Source organism: Lithobates pipiens, unplaced genomic scaffold (assembly GCF_037356315.1).
Source record: "Lithobates pipiens isolate NorthernLeopardFrog02 unplaced genomic scaffold, aLitPip1_a1.2 Scaffold_23, whole genome shotgun sequence".
In the NCBI taxonomy this organism is placed as follows: Eukaryota; Metazoa; Chordata; class Amphibia; order Anura; family Ranidae; genus Lithobates; species Lithobates pipiens.
This window is the reverse complement of record NW_027507785.1, coordinates 266,206,907-266,229,240: the sequence shown is the minus strand read 5'-3', so window position 1 is coordinate 266,229,240 and position 22,334 is coordinate 266,206,907. Positions and strand designations below refer to the sequence as shown.

Below are 22,334 nucleotides of genomic sequence, written 5' to 3'. Positions count from 1 at the left end.
CCTTGAATGCTTTAAACATATGAGTCACTTCTTCATTCACTATATTTCCCACAATGCATTGTATTATGGATTAATGAAACCAAACAAAAGTCTTAGTAACATTAATTAGAATGGACACTAGAGGGAGCCAAACTATTGTTTAAAGAACGTCACATATTTACATAGGACCTTAGGTGGCAAAAACTCCTGCGCTACACGTAAATAGAGAGCTGGTTGCTAGGCGATCGTCTCTCAGTCTCTTCTCCTCATACAGAAGTAGTCAGCGAGGAGGAGTAGAGCGGATTGCTGCAGCCGGCCGGTGATCAGTGAGTATGTGCTGTTTTTTACATCAGTGTCCCCAGCAGAGCCCAGTCCTTACATCAGTGCCCCCGCTCGTTGGACACATGGGGTAGAAGGTTGGTGGCAGCTTCATTTAGATCTCTTCCTTGTGTTCAGTGGAGAGGGGTCTATGATTCGGCTTCAGTGTACAAGAGAATTGTCTACTTGTACACTGAAGACAGAAGCCAATTGGCTGCCCCTCCCCTCTTCACTGAACACACGGGGAAACAGCCCTCGCGGCGGCAGCCATCTTTTTGTAACCTGCCGCCGTTTGTGCCAAAAACAGTCCCGATTTCCCAGGATAAAAGCAAAATCCCGGGATTTTATTTGGGACGAGGGTCCAAAAATTTAGATTGTCGTTGGAAAATTGTGACGATTTGCAAGTATGCTACCCATGCGTGCATGTTTGGGGATATACACCACACACAGTTGAACACAGACGACATTAGTGGTTACAAACAGTATATTGCCCTGCACCTGCACTGCAGCTTGCCAAGCATTTGAGACTCAGGAGTTTTTTTGTTTTGAAACACACCCAAAACCTCTTTGAGACTCAGACGTGTGTACACCATCAAAACCCTGCAGGAAACCCACTAACTCAATCAATACTAGCTGCACGCTCGCCTTTAAATAAGCCGCATCTTCATTAGTCCCACCCATATAAGCTACTGATAGGTCGGCCAAAAATAACATGGCCGCCAACATCCTTCCGCGGCAACGCGCGTGCGTGAGATGTCAGCAGCGTTCCAACTTCCGGATCCGGCGTAGCGACTGCCCCGGGCAAACATGGCCGCCGGCGGCTAAACGCTTACTGCGCACGCGCATACCTGTCGTGCTACGTGTGCATGCGTCCCTAGAGCCGGAAGTGACCCGGCAACAGGCTAAACCACCCGGACATGGAGGGGAGAAGAAGAGGAAGGGGGAAGCGTCAGCCCCACTGAGACACCGCGGAGGGAGAGGGACAGAAGCAGAGAGGTGATTTTATTTACTGAGGTGACATGACGCAGACGGAGACGTGTGAGGTATGTGATATGGAATAGGTGAGATGTAGAGAGACACGGTCTGCAGCATCACCTCAGACCATGGAGGGGCATTACACCTCTGAGCCGAGGAGAGGACCCTCACAATGCTGAGCTCCTCATCCTATTGGAGGGATAGCAGATGTAGAACCTGATTGAGAGGAGCCTGACCCTGAATGGTGAGAGGTGAATGTCTGAGGTCACATTACTCCTGAGGGCGGGCTATTCCCAAATATTGATAGAATTCTGATTGGTTGGGAGAGGGCAGAGCGCCAATCACATGTCAGCTGACACGAAGGCTCCAGCAAAGTTTATTGTCTGTTCCATTCCTTCTGCTGATATTTGCTGCAAGCAGGCAATGTCTCTTCTGCAGAAGGGTGCACCTACCTGTCTGCTGTCAGTGTTCCCAGCCTGTACACTGAGCTGTGCACGCGTGGCTCAGATTACAGCACCGGCCCTTCCTCTGTGCTCAGATGACTGGCTCCTTCTTGTTCGTTACTCAGTGAAGATTACCAAAAACATAGATTGTAAGCTCTTATGACCAGGGCCCTCTTAACTAGAGTTGCCATCTCTTCCCTTTAAAACTAAACACATCAATTACACAGGATCTGTGGCTGATTAAGGCGGTAATTAAACTCGGTGCCTCATCTGCATTCTATTGGCCTCAGAAGTCATTTGTGTGTTTTGGTTTTAAAGGGCTGAGGTGGCAACCCTAGTCTTGGAGAAAGTAAACTCTGGTGGGTTTTGTTTCCCTGCGAAGGTAAAGCATATGGGCATCACATAGTAGCCCATTATGTGTCACCTGAAACCGAAGCCCGCAATGTCTCCATTGTCCCCACTAGCAGTGAGCGTCCATCTTCACTCCTCTTCCTTCCCGGGGCCGCAAACTCTGGCTCTGTGACTGGCCGGAGTCGCATGACATTAGTCATGGCATCACCCCTTTAGAAATGGCACTATCTGCCCTTTCTAAAGTGCGCATGCACCATAGACCTTGGCACATAGCTTTTTTGTAAATATCTCCTAAACTGTGGCGGTTTTGGAGATATTTCCAGGACCTACATGTAAGTCTTAATATAGGCTTACCTGTAGGTAAAAGTGATTGTAACAGGGTGTTCAACCACTTTAAATCTCCTTGTATTTTAACTGTTCTGTCTTTTTATTGTGAAGCGTTGAATAAACTGTTCGCACTATATAAATCCTATATAATAATAACCGACACACAGAGGAAGACGCCAGCGAGGGGCGGGGACCTTTGGAGTAAAAGTCAGTATAACTCTATTTAGTCACACTTTAACCACTTAAGTACCATAAGATTTGCCCCCTTAAAGTGGTTGTATGCTCACTTTTTTAACTTTTACCTACAGGAAAGCCTATAATAAGGCTTACCTGTAGGTAAAAAAAATATCTCCTAAACCTGTACGGTTTAGGAGATATTCCCCTCGGTATGCGCCGCTGACTGCAGCGGCGCATGCGCACAAGGGGGTTCTTGCCGTAAAAATCCGGCAGCGACCGGCCGGACTGAAATCTCGCATGCGCGGGAGTGATGATATCGCGGCTCCGGCCACTTACAGCGCCGGAGCCGCGATACCCGGAAGAAACGCCGAGGGAGCATGTCAGCTCCCTCGGCATGGATCGGGCCAGATGTCGGGGCCTCGTTCTAAGGTAAGTATTTCATAATGAGCTAGTATGCGGTGCGAGAGTAGGTCCTCTCACACAGAAATATATTGTTGTCCTGCAGTTACAGTTTGGTGATGTCTGCTCAGTTTAGATGTAAATAATGCTTTAGTGGCATTTCATTAATCAATAAAGTGGGACAGGATAAGTAATCGGCATTTAAATGTCCCCACCCCTTCATGGCCCTGGATGTATTTTTATAACAAATCACACATGAATACCCCTTAGCATTTTTTTTGTTTAGTATGCAGCCACCTGCAAAACCCCATGTCCGCTGTTTAATGCAGAAGGCCGACACCAGGGATATACTCCCTAGAGAGCTATGACATCACCCCCTGGAGTCCGCTGTTCTAAAGGTTGTCAGGTGGGAGAAAGTGCCCTCTCCCACAAGCTGCTCCAGAAGGTGTGAGAGATCAGAGCTTAAAATTGGACAATAAGAAATAAGTTTCCACCACTTCACTGTTCATAAAATCATCCCACCCTCAGGTAGCCAATGCTCCCCTTAATGGCTGTAATCTGAGTTGTCATCAGAAGGCTCTGATCACAGAAAAAGTGTACTGAGCCAGTCAGAGAGGCTCTGTACCATGTGATGATAAATCACAGAAATGTCAAATGTAAACAGTGCAGTGTTTACATTGCAGAGCCGTCCCTTCCTCTTGCAACAAGGGAAAGAGGAACTAATGAATTAATCATTATTTACCAGTGTATTCCAAGGTTGTGAATTAATTCTAAACCCCCTCCCCCCCCCCAAATATTTCAGCCCTATATGGCCTCTGTGTTTGACTTGTATATTGTAAAGGTAAATGTTTTTTCACCTTAATGCATTCTATGCATTAAGGTGAAAAAACATCTGACAGTGCCTGCGCCCCCAGCGCCCCCCCCCCCCCCCCACACACGTTTTACTTACCTCACACCCGCTCGCCCCCGCCGTCCTTTCCACCGTTCAGCCTGGCCGCTGATTGGCTGGAGTGGATGGATGGAAAGCAGCGCAGCCATTGGCTCGCGCTGCTGTCAGTCACATCCACTGACGCGGAGCACCGGGGGGCAGGGCCGTGTGATACAGCGAGTGGCTATAGCCGCCGGCTGTATCACGGGAGTGCGCCTGCAGGTGCTTCTCACCATGCGAGGGAGCTCGCATAAACGTAAGAAGCACCTGCGGGAGGAAGCCGAGACAGCTGCCGAGGGACCCCAGAAGAGCAGGTTCGGGGCCACTCTGTGCAAAACGAGCTGCATGGTGGAGGTAAGTATAACATGTTTGTTATTTAAAAAATTAAAATAAAAAATTTGCTTTACAATCCCTTTAACCTCTTCACCTCCCTTATCCTGCACGTCTGTACATTCATCCCTTCATCTCCATCCTCTCACTGTGTATGTGACCTATACATTAAGGCCCGTTTCACACTGGGGCGGAAGTGGCGTCGGCGGTAAAGCAGCGCTATTTTTACAGTCATTTTAGCTGCGGTATTTGGCGGTATAGCGGGGCGGTTTTAACCCCTGCTAGCGGCTAAAAAAGGGTTAAAACTGCCCGCAAAGCACTGCTGCAGCGGCGCTTTGCCACACTGTCCCATTGATTTCAATGGGTAGGAGTGGTGAATACACTGCTCCAAAGATGCTGCCAGCAGGACTTTTTTCCCCGTCCTGCTGGCACACCGCTCCAGTGTGAAAGCCCTCTGGCTTTCACACTGGAGTGAAAGGGGCCGTTTTTTATTTATTTATTTATTTTTTTCGGGTGCTATTTTTAGCGCTGAAAGGGGCCTAACCAGAAGAAACAAATAGATAAATGGGACTTTATATTAGGTATGTGCGGCAACAGAAATGCAGTCCATATAAAAACACAATGTTTATTGCTAAATAATGATTACATAACATTCGAAAAATCCATTCATAGGTTTGTGTCTATAATCACAACATGTAACAAACATTGTATGTAAAAAAACTGGCAACAATAAGTGATAAATTGTATAAGGATATGACCACTGCATCAAGATAATACATTGTAGGGTAAATATGAGGGTCATCCTAGATGACATGGACCACCTCAGAAACAGTATAAAGTTAAGATCTACTGAATCAGGGATGGAGACGTATTCACATACATTTCATATAAAGTCAGCTGGGCTGTGCATGTCTATAGACACATACAACCCGGCTCAGAATCAAGCCTGTACAAGTGCCCCTTAGCAAGCTGTGTGCTTTGGGAGCACCAAAAGAAGAGGAGGAGCTAAGATCTCCAATGGGATACCCCAGAAGAGAAGGTTTTTCTGGGCCGCTCTGTGCAAAACCATTGCACAGAGTAGATAAGTAGAACATGGGTATTCATTTTGAGAAAATAAAGCTTTACTATCACTTTAAGCAAACTTGGGCTTTGTGGGTACTGTCTTGACTTGGAGCAAACATGCAGCTGGTAAAGTCACAAGTCCCAACCGGCATACATTGACCAGGTCATAAAATGACTTGGTAGGAAAACAGGGAATTGGGTGATCCTAAGAGTTTGCACCTTAAATGTGACCCTGGCATTATCTGTCACAATGGAACATAGGCATAACTATAAAAGGAGCATGTGGTTACTTTCCCAATTAGTGACAAATCTCTGGCTGTAGTCCAAAGGGAAAGCAAAACATCTGGGAGTGTTGATCCTCTGGGTCCCCCTAATTGAGCAGGCTTATAGGGTTATTACGTACATGCCTGCTAGGACTTGTCCAGCACTGGCTTTAATGCAGGGGTGCCCAACCAGTGGCCCACGGAGCCCTCTGATGTGGCCTACGACCTCCTTCTGTGGGATGGTGGATTGACAAACCCAGATCATGGTTTGCAGACCCACCATCGCAGACCAACTGTGTTTTTAATGAAGCCGGCAAAGCAAGCAGCTGTGGAGCAGAGCTATATAAGCCAATGCTTCCTGTATAGCGCCGTTTCCTACCACAGGCAAAGTGATACCAAATGGACTCTGCCTGGAACAGCAACAGCAGGCGATACCTGCATGGAAGACTGTTATTAAAGGTCAGTTTTTACTAGGGGTGCAACAGATCATCACCGATCCATGATCCGAACGGGTCACCCCGCTCGGACCGGCACACTCTACGATCCGCAGAGCGCTCCGCGGTCACGGCCTAGCTCCAAAGCAGCAGCCATCTTTCTACACCCAGGCCATTTACAATGTGATCGCTCCGTCAAATGATGGAGCGATCACTTGTAAACAAACCGGTGTCATGTCATGACGCCGGTTCCTCTCCCCTCTCTGTACTGATCTGTACAGTGGAGGGGAGAGATCGGATGGATGCAGTGCTGTGGGCTGCATCTGTAGTGCCCACAGCACTGCTCTTTGACAGCCTACTCAGCAATACTCTGCTTTATCTCAGGTTTTTTCAAATTCAATTATTTGCTGATCCGAAAAATGATCTGATCTGTGACTCTGATCTGAGGAACGATCCGATCCGTGAGTTTTTTTGATCCGTTGCACCCCTAGTTTTTACTAAAATTGCAGTGTATGTATGGGCATAACTGCGCAGTGGTTACTGGGCTGCTTTCAAACTGATCCACAGGTGCAATGAAACTTAAGGTTACCTGCATTGAGCCATAGACTTCTGCTACTACCTGTGGGTTTGGTGAGCTTTCAGAAAGTGTATTACACCTGCAGGATATAATAGAAGTCTATGGCAAAGTGTAGCTAACCCGAAGGAAAGACACAGGTGCACTGCATTAGTGTGAAAGGCCCCTTTCACACAATCGGTCTGGCCCAATCGGACCCTCCATTCACCTCTATAAAATGGCAGATGTAAACAGATTTGGGTCCATTTACACCCACCTATCTCCAATCTGATTCGCAAAAAAAAAAAACCTGTCTGTGCAGATCGGATCAAAGGACCCGTAGAGTGAGCTGTGTCCGTGTCCGCTCTGCAAAGACCTGTCATGCGCCTGCTTTGCTCATTGTGGCCCGCGACGGGTTACCAAGTTGCTGAAGTGGCCCTCGCTCTTCAAAAGCATACCAAGGACATTCAATTGATTGTCAGCTAATAGCCCGTTGATGGGAACAAATACATTTTTACTGGCTCTAAACTGTAAAAAGCTCCTCATTCTATACAGTATGAAAGATCTCTGGTGTACTGACCTTTCAGCTGGCTTGTATATTCATATGTAAGGGGGGTGGGCACAGACACTCTCAGTTTATTTCCTGGGTGCTATAATCCCCTAATCCCCAAAAATGTCTACAAGGACATTAAAGTATAACTAAAGAAAGGTAAAGGCAGGCCTGTGTTATTTTCCTTGTGTGTTTTTTGGATATAGTGGAGAGGGATTAGAACACCTGTCAGTTTTTATTGGTGTCCCTGATGGGGAGATTCACTCTTTTTGTCCTGTTTACCGTTATCACCAAAAGTGAGTGTGAAAGAAAATCCCAAATTTTGGGTTGTCCCTTACCAGGGAAAAGAGGGGAAACTTTCCCATGGGGCACTAGTTCGTGACCCTGATGAATTAAAACTGTATACCACAAAGGAGAAAAAATAGATTTTTATTAGTATTAAAGTGATTTATAAACATGTTCTACTTCCCTGGTCTGTGTAATGGTTTTGCTCAAAGCATCCTTGGTTTGGTTTGCAATTTCCCCTGTTGGTGTTCCTGGCTCCACCCCTCCGTCAAGTGCCGCCTTAGCAAGCGGGGGGGGGAGTGCTATGGGGGCACTTGTGCATGCTCCCTCGTGTCAATAAGAGAGAGTGGCTTGGCCCTGCCCACTGCTCCCTCCTTACTGGCTGTGGTTGACGGCAGCAGGAGCCAATGGCTGAACCAATGGAGCAAAAGAGCGTTAAGAGCCTCTGCTTTTGTGCACATTGCTGGATCGAGATCAGCTCAGATAATAAGTGGGGCATCTACATACTGAAGATTTTTTTTTTTATCTTAATGCAAAGAATGCAGTAAGGTATAACACTTTCTTTAGCCTTTAGAACCACTTAAGTTTAAAAAGTTTAACAAAGATATTCAAATATGTACAATATCGAACATTTCAAGCGCCAACGCATAATATCACATCCACAGGTCAATGCGTTTTTACAGATTTTCTTTGTGCTTCAGGACTAATATGTACAGATAGTCGCTGATGGATGTAGTTTATATGGCCTGTATAAATGTCTAAAATGGGAAAAAGTTCTAAATCTGTATTGCAAACAATAAACAAGTAAAAATCCAATATATCAGACTTCATTCACATTTTCTGGACTTGTCCAGCGATTGAAGGTTACTGGAAGGAGGTTCTCCTGGTGATAGGCAAGACCACTAAGATTAGTATCCCTTATGACCCTAAATATTGCCTGCTGGGGCTGGTGGTGCAGATGTCGATCCTCAGAGCTAGGAAAACACTTATATCCTTGTTGTTGTATTATGCACGAAAGGCCATCACCATGACCTGGAAGCAATCGTCTCCCCCTTCTATCAAATTCTGGAAAAACCTGGTGAATGCTAGTTTACCCCTCTATAAGGCCACCTACTCGAACAGGGGTTGCCAGCAAAAATTTGAGGTGTGGACCTGCTGGTTGGATGATGACACTACGGCAACTGATGTAGTGTTTACTCCATAATTCCTCATTAAGGTCATAGTGGGACGATAGGTTGACCCAAATGTTACTATGATATTCTGTCCTGTCTATATACCATGTAGCGTGAATACCTCCTGTAATACCCTCTCCCCACATTGGGGTATAGCTAGTTAAGGTTGTGGTTGTTTTAAGTTCCCCTGCTGCGGCCTGTTGCTGCATCGTGAACAGATTGTATGTTATGAGAATGTGTCCTTATGTGGCCGGTTGCTGCATTTGGAGGATGGCCCCTGCGTGGGCAATGTTTGGCCCCTGCGTGGGCAATTTGTATTCCCATGAAAACTCAATAAAAAAAGATTTAAAAAAAAATCCAATATATCAACAAATCCTTATCTTTCAAAATTACCCTTTTACATTTTACAGTAGGGTTTATAATATAAATACAGTATATGCCAAGTATCCCCACTATCAAGGGGCACCATCAAGGTCTGTAATATAGTCGGGAATCTAAACCCTTTCAGCAGTCAAGAATATTTATATCTTTATTTAAAAAAGACCTTGGCTAGGATACATGTATAGGTTGCTGTTGCTGACCTCCTTCTGTAAATACTAGTTGTCATCTTGTTCCATGATTTGTGCTTTTTGGTTTTTTTCAAGCAAGTATGCAGCCAGTGAAGTTCTAAGCTTTCATCCTTGCTCTTGGACGGTGAATCAAAACATATCTATTTTTTTTTTTTTTTTTAGATCAGGATAACTGCAAGGCATTTAATATTTCCAGAAGCATTATTTTAGCAGTGACAGCCTATGTATTTCTCGCCCCACAGGGTAGATAAAGAAATGTAATCTGTTGGTTTCTATTGAGAGTTGAATTGCCTTTCACCTATATTAAGTTACATTATACCGTAAGGTCCCTTTGATCAAGAGACTGGTCTGGTGATAGCACTGAAAAATGTTGACTCTTAATGAAGAAATCTAGACTAACATTTCAAATGCTCCTTTTGTATATTACTTTGAATTAAATGCCTGTAAACCTTTTACTTGTGTTTTTTTTTATTTTATTTTTTTCTCTAAAGGTTCCAGAGGAATCAAGTACAGTTTTGCCATGTTAGTATAACGTTACCCATCATCAGTGGTAACCCACGCCCTGGGTCATCATGAAGCTGAAACAGCGGGTTGTGGTGCTGGCTTTGCTACTGGTGATTCTGGTCCTCACTAAACTTCTATTGCTGGACAGATTGGAGACCTCAGCTGCACAGAGGCAGGATCAGCTTTCCTTCCAGCGCATGATGTCCAGCTTACGGCTGACTATGGACTCCCGGCTGGAGCATACGCTACAGTCCCCATGGGAAATAGCATCTCAATGGGTGGTGCCTAGAGAGGTGTATCCTGAAGATACCCCAGAAATGGGAGCAGTTCTACATGCTATGGCTACAAAGAAGATCATAAGGGCTGACGTGGGCTACAAAGGTACACAGCTCAAAGCCTTGTTAGTCCTGGAGGGTGGACAGAAGGTGGTCTTCAAACCAAAAAGGTGAGAGACTAGGCAAGGGTTGCTACTGCAGCATAGAATTCTACTAGAATTAACATTATAATTAATGCTCTGCTCCCTATGAATATCAGCTATGCGGTGGTCTACATATTTTTGACGTAATTCTTTAACAGTCATGATGTGCACTTGCTATTTTGAAGAAGTGGTCTACATTTTTCTATGGAGAATTTACTAGGGGTTGGTGACCCCAAGATAATGTGGGAGGGTGAAGGATCTTCCCTTTAGGAGCACAGCCAGCAATATAAAAAACTGGCAAACTTATGGGGTCGAGTTCTACTTTTTTCTATTGACATCACAGTATTGGCAAACCTAATTTTTTATTTTTTTTTCTTCATTAGGCATGGCAGATAAAGAAAATTCTGTGTTCTTAAAGGGTTGCCCCTTAATTGTATTCAAATCTGGATTAGCTACACGAGTATGTCTGTCTCCATGGCTCCCTTGCAGTGTCACCAGGGGACCCCAGATCAAGTGATTCACTGACAGAAATACTCCAGCAGTTAGTTGACTAATCGACATGGTCACACTGGACCCACAGATCCAGATATTCACTTTAGGTAATAACTCTGAGCTATATGTTTGCTGGAACTGTGCCTCTTTGGGTCCTCTTGCTGTAGCCAACCTACCCAATAGAAGATCTGCCTTCACCACCTGGCCACCCCAATACTTTTTTTTTTTTATTATTTTATTTTTTTTCTGCCACCATTTTCACGAGGACATTACAGGCCCTGGCAGACCAGCAATGGCACATATACATTTACAGTTCTGGTAGTTTTGTCAATGCTTTGCCTCACTTGACTCTTAATTTTTCCAGTATGGGTTTCTCTCGCCCTTGCTGTATCAACAGTTCTCTATCTGTATCCTGCATGGTAAGGATTTAGCAATCCTGAAAGCAGCCTTTCATAGGTCTCTTAAGTTTCAAAGATCCCTCTGACTACATCCGTACCTGTCTATTTTCTGATCTGAGAACTACTGAACAGGATCTCTGTGAAAATGCCATGACATTTGAATGCAGTGGAACCTGGCTCAGAAGACAAGACTTTGCATTGTCAGCATTAGCTTGGAGCATATAATCAATCCTTATGCCACCTACACAAAGAGCCTTGCACTGCAGCAGTTCCCTTGGCAATGATGTCCTGGAGACCTAATGTACAGACTTGTGACTTTTGTGGGCTGTTGCCAGGTGCCTATGGTCCTCTACCGGTTTTATTTTTCTTTTGCCATTGCTTCTCTCCTTTACCTAGCATTGCTCACTTCCTTGGGCAAGGGCATAGCTGAGAGGAAGACATCCCCCCCTTAACCCTTTTAGTGTCCATCATTTACAGATGATGTAAGTGTTCTGGCACTGCCAACTGAAGACACCTTGGGTCAGATACAGACCATTGTGAAGGGATAACCAGATTATTATTTTAGGAACAACCATAATGAAGTAAGCAATAGCAGCCAATCAGAATTTATTTTTGTTCTGGCTGCCATTGGCTCTGGTCTTTTGACTGCCCTATTTTTGGCCATGCAAACTGCTCAAGATTGGGTTACGGGGGCTCCACTCCTATTGCAGCCACCAATTATAATACCTGAATCAAACAATATATTTGGTATTTCAATTGTTGTATAGGCATGTGCTTGAAAATGCTTTGTGCTTGCGTTTTTCTGTATTTATTTATGAATTTGGAGGACCTCTTGGTTTTTCTTTTGTAATATTTTTAATGGAGTTTTCTTTAACAAGGGGTATTAGGAAGAATTTGTATTGATGGCTTCATCCTGTAACGCCTCTCATTTCATTTACGAACTTGAATCTTCTCACAGATCATAATAGTAGCTAAGCTAATTGCGCAGCAGCCTCCAAGTCACTGAAGTTTGTGTTGACTTTATACAGGCTTTGGCTGCTTCCGAATAATCAAAGCTCCTAGATGCACAGTATGAGTAAACCAAGCCTTGTTTAATGCCAGGTAAAAAAGATTACACTGTGTAGTATAGGAATCATTTTGGAATAATTAGAGCGACTTGTAGGTGGAGCTGACCTCCTGGCGCAAGCCTTCTTTTCATCTTTCTCCTGTCCTTTGGGAGCAGAGTTTGTTTCTTAGTACGTTTTTTGGGGGGGTTTTTTTGCGTACTGATGTAATTTGTTGTTACAGATACAGCCGGGATCATGTAGTGGAAGGGGAGCCCTATGCTGGATATGACCGTCACAATGCCGAGGTGGCTGCTTTTCATTTAGATAGGTGTGTACTCTGAATCCAGAATTGTATATTGTGTATTGTCATACTATCTTGCAGCTTTCTTCTGTGGCATGAGATTGACTAGTGCTCTCTTCCAGGATCCTCGGCTTCAGAAGAGCGCCTTTGGTGATTGGTCGATATGTAAACCTTATCACAGAGATTAAACCAGTAGCTACTGAGCAGCTGCTTAGCACGTTTCTGAAGCAAGGTGAGTGCCAATTTAGAGGAATATTGAATCATCGTGCTTCTAATGAATGCATAAGAATCTATTCTTGCTGCATATTGCCACTTTTTTGGACAAAATTGGTTGTTAAATGTTATACCTTCCTTTTTTTCTTTTTTTTTTTAAACTGTTCATCATAGGGGCAAAATATTTTTGAAAAGTGTCAGTATACCTGGAGTGAATAATAAGTATACAGGACTAATGTATTTGTGCACATCCGGGCGTATGTTCGTTTTTTTTCTCTGAAGTGCACAAGGCAGTGAACAGGCTGCACATAATTTGATTCTAGAGTAAGACCAGCCATACACTGTTCAGCAGGAACCAGCCAAGATCTGAACCGTTAATGGACAGGATGAATATACTAAGTTGATTGCTCAACTTGGATACAACTAGCCTGCCGTATACTCTTGCGAGCTCTGTCAGAAAACAATAGCTCAGCAGCAGAGATTGCTGAACTAATCTTGCATGGTTAGTACAGTGGCTCCAACCGGAGCTGTCGGGTTATTTTATTTATTTTTTTCGTGCGATCCGCTTGGTTGCACGAATACTGTTAGTGTGTACCTGGCTTTATGCTAGCTGCGTGGGCCGGTAAGGACTCTTTTAAATAATGCTATCAATAGCAGCTTGCGTACAGGAGCTGAGAAAACTGATGCCTTCATGGGTGTGGTGTTACACTTCCATTGTCCATTTACCAGGCAGGATAGGGGAAGGTATTGCTTCTTTGTTTTAGAGTTTATATGTTGGAGTTGTAAATCATAACGAGTCATGTGGATCCGGGTTGTCTTAAAAGCTCTCTGCAGGCTTGCCAAAAGCGGGTTTGGTTTAACCCCTTGCTACTGAGCGTACGCAGATGTGCGTACTCGGCTTTTGGGGGTTATACTGGGATTATGCCCTCAGCTGCAGGCATCATCCCGGTACTGTTTTTCTAGAGCCAGCGATCGGCTTTAAGCCGCTCTGCTGTTATACCGGAGGAGGGGACCTTCCCGCCTCTCTTACCGGGCCTCCCGTTCCACCGGGAGCCCTGATCAACAATCCGATGCTTCCAGCAGCTAGGGACAGACTGGAATGAAGCCGTAAGTGGCTTCATTCCAGTCTCCTGATTGTAAACACTGAAGCGATCTCATCATGTCACTTCCCGTTTACTTGGCTGCCAATGGCACCGGATTTAAAAAAAAATATACAGTATTCAGAATCACCGAAAATGGCAATCTGAATACTTTGAAGTGCAAAGGAGGGATTGGAGGTCTTTTAGACCCCCCGATCCCTCCATAAAGAGTACCTGTCACCACCTATTGTCACAAGGAATGTTTACCGTATATGTACACTGTGTTCAAATCACACATGTGAGGTATCGTTGCGATCGTCAGAGCGAGAGCAATAATTCTAGCACTAGACCTCCTCTGTAACTCTAACCTGGTAACCGTAAACAAAATTGAAAGCATCGCCTATGGATATTTTTAGGTACCGTAGTTTGTCGCCATTCCATGAGTGTGTGCAATTATAAAGTGTGACATGTTTGGTATCTATTTACTCGGGGTAACATCATCTTTCACATTATGCAAACAAATTGGGTCAACTTTACTGTTTTTTTTTTTTTTTTTTTTTTTCTGGGGGGGTTTAATTCATGAAAGTGTCCCTTTTCCAAAAAAATTGTGTTTAAAACACCCCTGCACAAATACCGTGTGGCATAAAATATTGCAACAATCACCATTTTATTCTCTAGATTCTCTGCCAAAAAAAAATATAATGTTTGGGGGTTCTAAGTAATTTTCTAGCAAAAAATTAGGGATTTTAACTTGTAAACACCAAATGTCAAAAATAGGCTTAGTCATGAAAGGGTTAACTAGGTTATCTGCTCCCTACAGGAAATAACACGTGTTTCTATGGAAAGTGCTACTACTGCCGTGAGACTGAGCCTGCTTGTGCAGACAAGGAGGTAATGGAGGGCTCTGTCACGCTTTGGCTTCCTGATGTGTGGCCTCTTCAGAAGCACAGGCATCCCTGGGGCAGGACATATCGTGAGGGCAAGCTGGCAAGGTAAGGCTTTGAGTTTAGTAAGTGACCATGGTTTATCTTTTCCTGATGCCGTCAGTTGCTGATGTACGTGTTCCTATCAGATGGGAGTATGATGAAAGTTATTGTGATGCGGTGAAGAAGACTCCACCTTACGATGCTGGTCCCCGGCTCCTCGACATTATTGATACAGCCATCTTTGATTACCTAATTGGAAATGCAGATCGTCATCACTATGAGAGCTTCCAGGATGATGAGGGCGCTAGCATGCTCATACTGCTGGACAATGCTAAGAGGTTAGTATGCATTCACCTGCTGGCAAATAGTACATTTTTCTTGCCTTTTACAGATAACAGTCTTCGCTATTAATGCATCCGGGAATTAAAAAAAATATACAGAATGGACAGAAATGCAATTCTTTGGGCAAGTAGAACAGTTCTTATGTATTTATATGTTTGTTTATTTTTATTATAATCTGATTATATTAGCTTTCTAAGCAAAGTACAATAAAGAAAAATAAGGTTACATTCACACCTAAGCATAATATTTTCAAGCTTTTTTTTGGAGCAGAATTGCACATTTTTGCAGGTTTTGTCAGGCTTTTTATTAATTTTTTTTTTTTTTTTTGCCATTTTTCAACTAAAAGATGTGCTGCTAAAAATGGAGTGATGAGCTGCTATTTGAGCAGAAGACGTGTGACAAAATGCTTGGAAAAATAAACGCTCAAAAAATACTGCATGTTGCGCTTTTCAGGCGTTTCCATGGAAGTTCATGGGGACAAAAATGCATAATTCTGCCTGAAAGGTAGTTCATGTACTACCTTTTTTTTATTTATTTATTTATTTATTTTTTGGACAACCATTTTGCTACAAGCAAAAAGGCTACTCCGATGAAAATAGGTCTTTGCTTGTTGAGCGTCTTTGAGTGACAAGCTACAAAACGTTCAGTTGCGAACGGGGCCTTATGAGAAAACTCGAGTATTTGAATACAGAATATGGGATGGTGATCTTGTCACCTCCCAGGGTTGTATTGTTTTTAAACTCACCTTGGGCCAGCTTAGTTACATGTATTTGTTGACAAGTAAAATCTGGAGGGAGGCTGAAATTCACTGTAGTAGCTTATGCTACAACAGTGTCGGCGATGTCCTGTTCTGGATGCTGCTGCAGAGACTTCCCTTCTGGTATACTGACCACAGAAGTAATTTGCTTGGCACCTCTTCTGTTCAGCTTGCATCCTGTATGGGGGTTTTTTTTTTTTTTTTTTTTTTAATGAATAGGAGGGCATTCTTCAGGGAACACGTTTTATTCATTGATAGAAGTACCTCTTAGTCAATGGCGAAGGTGCTGAGCGAGCAACTTTGAGTTTGGTGTACCAAAGGAGAATTCGGTCCAGCACTGACTTTATATAACAGTATATTTTTAGTTCCCCCCCCCCCATGATCCTCCAGATGTAATTTATTGATAACCAAGCTAGCCTAATGTAAGTTTTAAAAATATATTGCTCCTGGAGTTCAGCTTTTATTTTGCCCTGATTCAAAACTACTAAACTGTGGATAAAGAAGTAGTCACTGAAGCTAAAATACTAAATTTTCCATTGTGTATGTGTCAGGGGCATTGGCCCGGCACAGAAAGTATTTTTTTATTTTTTTTCGTATGAATGAAAAATCATGCAAGCTACCAAAAAGATGACCAAGCCTATAGCCATGCATTGTGGTGATAAAGTTAATACATTTAAAGATGAAAAAAACTAATATACAGCCACCAGCACTGATCACACTCCCATAGTTTGTGCTAAAAAAAAATATATAAAGCAAAGTAATACAGCTCTGTGAAAATACATCCTCAACATCATATCATGACCATACTGGAAAATATAAAGTGCCAAAAATAATCGTAAAAAAACGATATACATCAACAATCAACTGGTATGTGTATTGCACAGTGCCCCAAACAAATTCATAGTTGAAAGGTAATTGTAAAAAGTTCTAAATTAAGAAAGTCCTCAGTGAAGGTAGTTGATAATGGAGTTAAAATGTCCAATATTGTAACTGTGAAATGGTGATCCAAGTAATGGTGCAGTGACTTCACACACGTGCTCACCTCAGAGTATGTGACCGCACAACTAAATCTGGAAAAGCAGCTGAATCACCTCTGGGCTCTGAATGTAACAGTCTCTCTGGGGTCCCTCAGGAACATCCAATGATTGTTTTGTTTCCTCGATTCAAATTAAAAAGGAGGCTGGATAGTGTATTATCGTTTAGACTAAAATTTATTAAAGCTATAAATGTCAGGGTACTCGCACTTTCATGGTGCTTCCAGTGCACCAATCTACAGCAAACAGGGAATCTAAAATCCACTCCATTTAATTTTTATTGATTACGCGGGTGTTTCATCTGATATTGTTCTCTGTCTGTTATCATACAATCTACCCAATGAAGTTTGTACTGGTAGGTAGAGTGTCTCTCAGTGGTGTCTCTATAAGGTTGAGACGGCTCATCATTTTTTTTTTTTTATATGAGAAGTGGGCCACAATTATCAATAAGGAACTATATTACTGTATCAAAGATGGAAGTGAACGCCTTATACACGGAAGTAGAGAATCAGAAAGTAAGATTTCAAAATCGTGAGATACAAAGCTAAAACGATGGAAGTCGCTCAACACACTTATAATAACGTCTGTTACACACAGTCGTTTTTATCGTTTTTTGGCTTTTTTTTGTTTTTTTTTTGTTTTTTTAAGTCCCCCCCCCCCCCACCCCTTTTTCAGCACCAGACAAGGCAAGAAGTGAATATGGTCATGTTGTCATAAATGAGACCAGGACACAACTCTCAGTAATAACCTTGTTTCTCTTCCCCACCAACCCTGCTGTGGTTAACCCATCTCCCTGTGTGCTTTCTAGCAGTCGGAGTTGCATCAGTGCAGGGCAGGATGAGCAGGAGGTGGGAGTGATGGATACCAAGAGAGAGCAAAGTGTAAAGAAAAGAAAGGGGGATAGAAAAAGCAAAAAAAAAAAAGCCATGATGAGAAAAAAATAAAAGCGAATAAAAAAAGTAACAAAGATGACTGACTGATTACACCATGAACCCAGCCTGATCTTTCTCCACCAGAAAGGGCCCCATGGGGTATAGGCTGGCAATGCCATTGACATCACAAAATAAAATAGACAAAGTTAATCTACATATTAGGCAAGATGGTTAAAAAGAAAAACAAAAAAGTACAGTAACCCTGTGGTTAGAAAACGGCAGGAGCAGGGCCCACCCCTGCGCAGCTATAAAAAGCACATTTGATGGCACCTTAAGCACTGCAAAAGTCAGACGGGAGGGCCTGACAAAGTTCCCGCACTGTCAGAAGTGTTTCTTCGGTTTTGGAACAGGGAATTTATGAATTCTAGGCTTGACTATTGGAACTAGGTGGACTAAGGACTGTACCCATTGATTTATTTTAATAAATTCTACTTACCAGGATGGAGAATGCTGCATTTGTTCTTTTCAACGTTAACCACTACCTCTAATTGGCACATTTCTAATGTATTTATTATTAGTTTGTTATAAATTGATGCAAAATGTTCTATCTGTGCCTGTTACATGTTATCTATCCAATAAAAAAATAAAACTGTAAAAAAAAAAAGTCTGACATTTCCTTCCTAGTTGTTTTATAATACCTTATCTACAAACCATATTAGTGGTGATCACATTCGAAAAACAGCTAGACACACACTTCCACCAACCTGGGGTTACATATTAATGTAATCGTGCTGTAGGTGTGATACTCATTGATCTAGTCTAGTCATACGAGCATCTGAAGTTCTTATCTCTTGAGACCCAAGTCCATGAGGTGAGGTTGTAGAAGTTTCTGTGAACGTATGAGAAAGGGTTACGTGGTGTCATTCAGTAATGGCCATGGGTTTATGTAATTCTTTATTTCTGATGGTAATCAGTCATTGATTTATTTCTCCCAGTGTTTAATTCATTGTTAAGCTTGAATAGTTGTTATGAACGACAACCTTTCTTTAAGTGTGTTTTAGTGTCGTACATTGTACCAATGACATTATTCTGTCTTTCAGCTTTGGGAACCCCTCAGCAGATGAGCGCAGTATTCTTGCACCCTTGTACCAGTGTTGCATGTAAGTTTATTTTTTATTTTTTTTATTTTTTCTTTCTTTTGTGAGTTTTATTTTTTATTTTTATTTTTTGTTCCTCTATTTTCAACTCACCCGTCTTTTTCATTCTCTTTTTTTTTTTTTTTTTCTTCTAATCTTGTGACAGTATTCGCGTCTCTACTTGGAATCGGCTTTCTCACCTGAAGCATGGCACCCTACGTTCTGCTATGCTTTCGGCCACCAATCATGACCCACTTTTTCCTGCCCTCGCTGAACATCATTTGGAAGCTCTAGAGCGCCGCCTTCAGGGTATTCTATCAACCGTCCAGCAGTGTTTAGACCAGTTTGGCCCTGATGTGGTGATGGTGGAAGACCGAATGACCCTCTCTCATGTGTAACCCTAGCCCTGGCTATAAGAGACGAGATTCTTTGGAAGAACACTGAGCTGGTGTGAATATGTTTCATTACACAGCAGAGCACAGCACCCCCCAGAGACTACGGCCTTTCACACTGGAGGGATAATAGGCCAAGGGGCAGAATTAAGCACTCAATACCACATCATAGATTGGATGATGTGGACATTAAATATGATTTTTATAGGACTCAAGGGACATCGCAAGCCTGTGATGCTCAGGACTTTAAAGTATGGAGGAGAAGAATGACAAATTTTTGTCTTTATCTCATAATTTATTCTCTTGTTGTAATATTTTTCTTTTTATTTCTCTCAAAGGTTGTCTAACCTTTAAATCTTGAGGGTGTTGGTTTACGGTTTACAACAGTACAGTTTGCACAGTGACCACATGGTGGCACTGCCACACTTTACAGGAACTTTGTGGTACAAATTGTTTGCTGTCCTTTGCAGGGTAAACCCTTTTACCTCTGCAGCTTTGCCTAAGTCCACATCATAAGGAAACTTTTAATTTATGGGCTAGTCTTTAAAAAATGGCATTAAAACATTGGCAGACCTTGTTACTGCCGGTATATAATTATTTTTTTTTGTTTATTGGCAGCTGCAGATTATTACAAATGGTTCTCCCTTTATTTGGGAGGCCTATAGCTTATTGATTCACTTACTTTTTGCTTGCTACTTTTGTAAGTCTTTGTCCATAGTCCACAAGGTAATAATTTTTTATTTTTTTTTCCATTTGCAGCAATGATGCAAACTCTGCCTAAAACTGATTTTTTCAGTTGTGCGTGGCAACCAGCATGTTAAAGGAGAAGTTTGAGAAAACAATAAATAAATCTGTACTCGCCTCTATGCTGCAGCATCGATGTGATGCTGCAGTTGTCCCCCGTTGGCTCTAAGCAAGAGAACTAAGTGATCACATGACTGCTGATTGCTCAGTTCTTGGTCAGCTCTGATCAAAGAGCGGTGACTGACGGTCACTGTTCTCCGCTCTGCATCTCCAGCGTTCACTGGAGCACCAAGCTGGAGAGGGAGTATGCACAGCTGAGAGCAGGAGCCAGCACTAGCTGGATGAATCCCAACAATCTGGTCAAAATCCTTCCAGAGCTCTGCGACATCAGCTGACAATGGGTTTTAGCCTGCTGTCAGCTGGTTCTGGGTCACAGGTGTGCAAAAGTAAGTGCACTCCTGTGACCCACAAGAGAAATATGCCAAAAAAAAGCTTTGACTTTACTTTTAATTTAAGCAGGCTGCAGATGAACTACAACTCTGAGACCCCAGCTTGCCCCAATGCCCAAACCACAGCGGTTAAAATAAAGCTAGGTTCATGATTGTGCAGATCCTATGTGCTGCATTTGAGTGGGTGCAGCAGCCTATTTCATCGGACTGCTGTACCTGCTGAAAAATGTGGAGAAAAAGTCCCTGACTCCTCCTTTTCTTTATTTTTTTTTTTTTTTGTGGTGGCACCATGCAGTTTTGTGCACCTGAAAACAATGCATTTTCAATGTGGGACATTGAGAATTAATGGCACATCTGCTAAAGAGCAGCACGTTTTTTGTCTGCGGGTCGGGGAATGCGTGCAATTAGCATGCATTAGCTCTGCGAGTAATGACATCAGTGAGTTAAGGCCCCGTTTACCCCGGTGCGATTTGTCATGCAATTCAGCAGTTCCAAATCGCATGACAAGTCGCACCCAATTTTGGCAATGGAACTGTTCAAATTGCTGCTTTTTTGAGGATTTTTTTTTTTTTTTTCATTGCGACTTGCATAGACCTCTGTTAAACGAAGATGCAAGCCGAAATCAGAGATGCAAATCCTACTGATCCGCGGCTTTGAAATCGGGCTAAAGTAGTGCAATTTCAAAGCCGCACCGGTGTGAACCAGGTCTTTCTTAGCCTTGAATCATCTATCTGAAGCCTTTATTTTGGGTAGACTGTCAGTGAGCCATAGATGACCTCCTTTAAAGTGGAACTAAACCCCTCAATTCTTTACAGCCAAAGAAGCTGACACCTTTAGTCTGTTTGATCTGCAGTTGCCATGGTGCTCCACATGTGATTAGTTATGACACCAGCCATTTGATGGCTTGACAGTGCCATTGAGAGCACAATCAACTATGAAAGTTATCATTTACAGCATGCCTTGATTATAACGGTTTTGGAAAGTGGGTAAATTGATGGTTTTAGTTCCACTTTAAACTGCCCATAAATGGTGCCTAGATGCGCCTCTAGTATCTAAATCTGTGGCAGTTGAACATGGCCTCAGACAAGATAACTTGTTGCAGAGTTCAGTGATACTGGTGGAAGTGGTGTTTGTTGGGGGGCTGTTCACAAACCAGGAGTAAATGTTAAAGTGGACCTGTCTGGCATACACTTGGACTGCATTAATTTTCTGATTAGGGCCAGTAATTCAGTGACAATTCGCTAGGAACCACACACATCACTGTACCTCATTCCACCATAATGTCCCTGGTTTCTTGTGATTGATGGTCCAAATAACAACAGGTACACTTTAAAACTGTACCATTGTAATAGGAAGAAGCAGGCACAGAGCAATATTATCCATACAAGCTTTGTATTGCGAGCTTGGAAAATGTATATGATTGGATGTCGATTGTACAAGTCTGGCACTGTAAATGTTAATATTTTCATCACTAATTTAAACAAAAACGTTCTTTTTTTTATTTTGTGGCCCTCAGTTGATAAGATGATCTGCACATGTTTTACATTTTAATTATGTCTAATGGTTGAAAACGTAAGAGTAAAACTATTGGCAGTCAATAGGTGTCCGCTCAGTTATTTTATAAATTGGCTACATGCTTGACCAATGTCTTATCCGCTTTCTACTCCAGCTTTAAAGCAGAACTCCAGTCTGTGTTAAAAAATAAAAATAAAAGTCGGCAACTACAAATGCTATAGCTGCTCACTTTTAATATAAGGACACCTACCTGTCCAGGGATCCAGCAATGTCTGCACTCCGAGCCAATTCATCAGTTTGGCTTTGGGTGCAGGCACTGGCATTGTAAGTAGGAGAAACCCTGGTAGTGAAGCCTCCAGGGTTCACAGCTGGTTTCCTACTGCGCATGCGCTTTCTGAATGGTCCCACCATCGTCTGGGACGTGTCAGTCCCAGAAAGCAGTGGGGGAGGAAGGGGGGCCGGAAATGTCAGAGATCGGCGATCTTGCCCAGAAGTGGGAGCTGGTTCCTGTTGGAACCAGGTACCCGCCCCCCAACCCCCTGGGTTTAATACTGCTTTACTTGGCATGAAGAAAATCTTCAGCTGATATATTTCAGGTAGA

General features: G+C 42.9%; 1 protein-coding gene across 2 annotated transcripts; it reads left to right on the top strand.

Annotated features, from left to right (window-relative positions):
* Window positions 1-1,145: 1,145 nt before the first annotated feature.
* FAM20B (FAM20B glycosaminoglycan xylosylkinase) lies at window positions 1,146-21,816 on the top strand. Of its 2 annotated transcripts, none has more exons than XM_077453144.1 (8): window positions 1,146-1,293; window positions 9,607-10,064; window positions 12,215-12,301; window positions 12,397-12,506; window positions 14,387-14,558; window positions 14,639-14,830; window positions 18,598-18,657; window positions 18,800-21,816. In XM_077453144.1, exons 2-8 carry the CDS (start codon window positions 9,688-9,690, stop codon window positions 19,029-19,031), a joined length of 1,230 nt encoding a protein of 409 aa, XP_077309270.1. In that variant the 5' UTR covers window positions 1,146-1,293; window positions 9,607-9,687; the 3' UTR covers window positions 19,032-21,816. The 2 variants fall into 2 exon arrangements, with proteins under 2 accessions (XP_077309270.1, XP_077309271.1); XM_077453145.1 differs by having other exon boundaries at window positions 1,171-1,340.
* The last annotated feature ends 518 nt before the right edge of the window (window positions 21,817-22,334 follow it).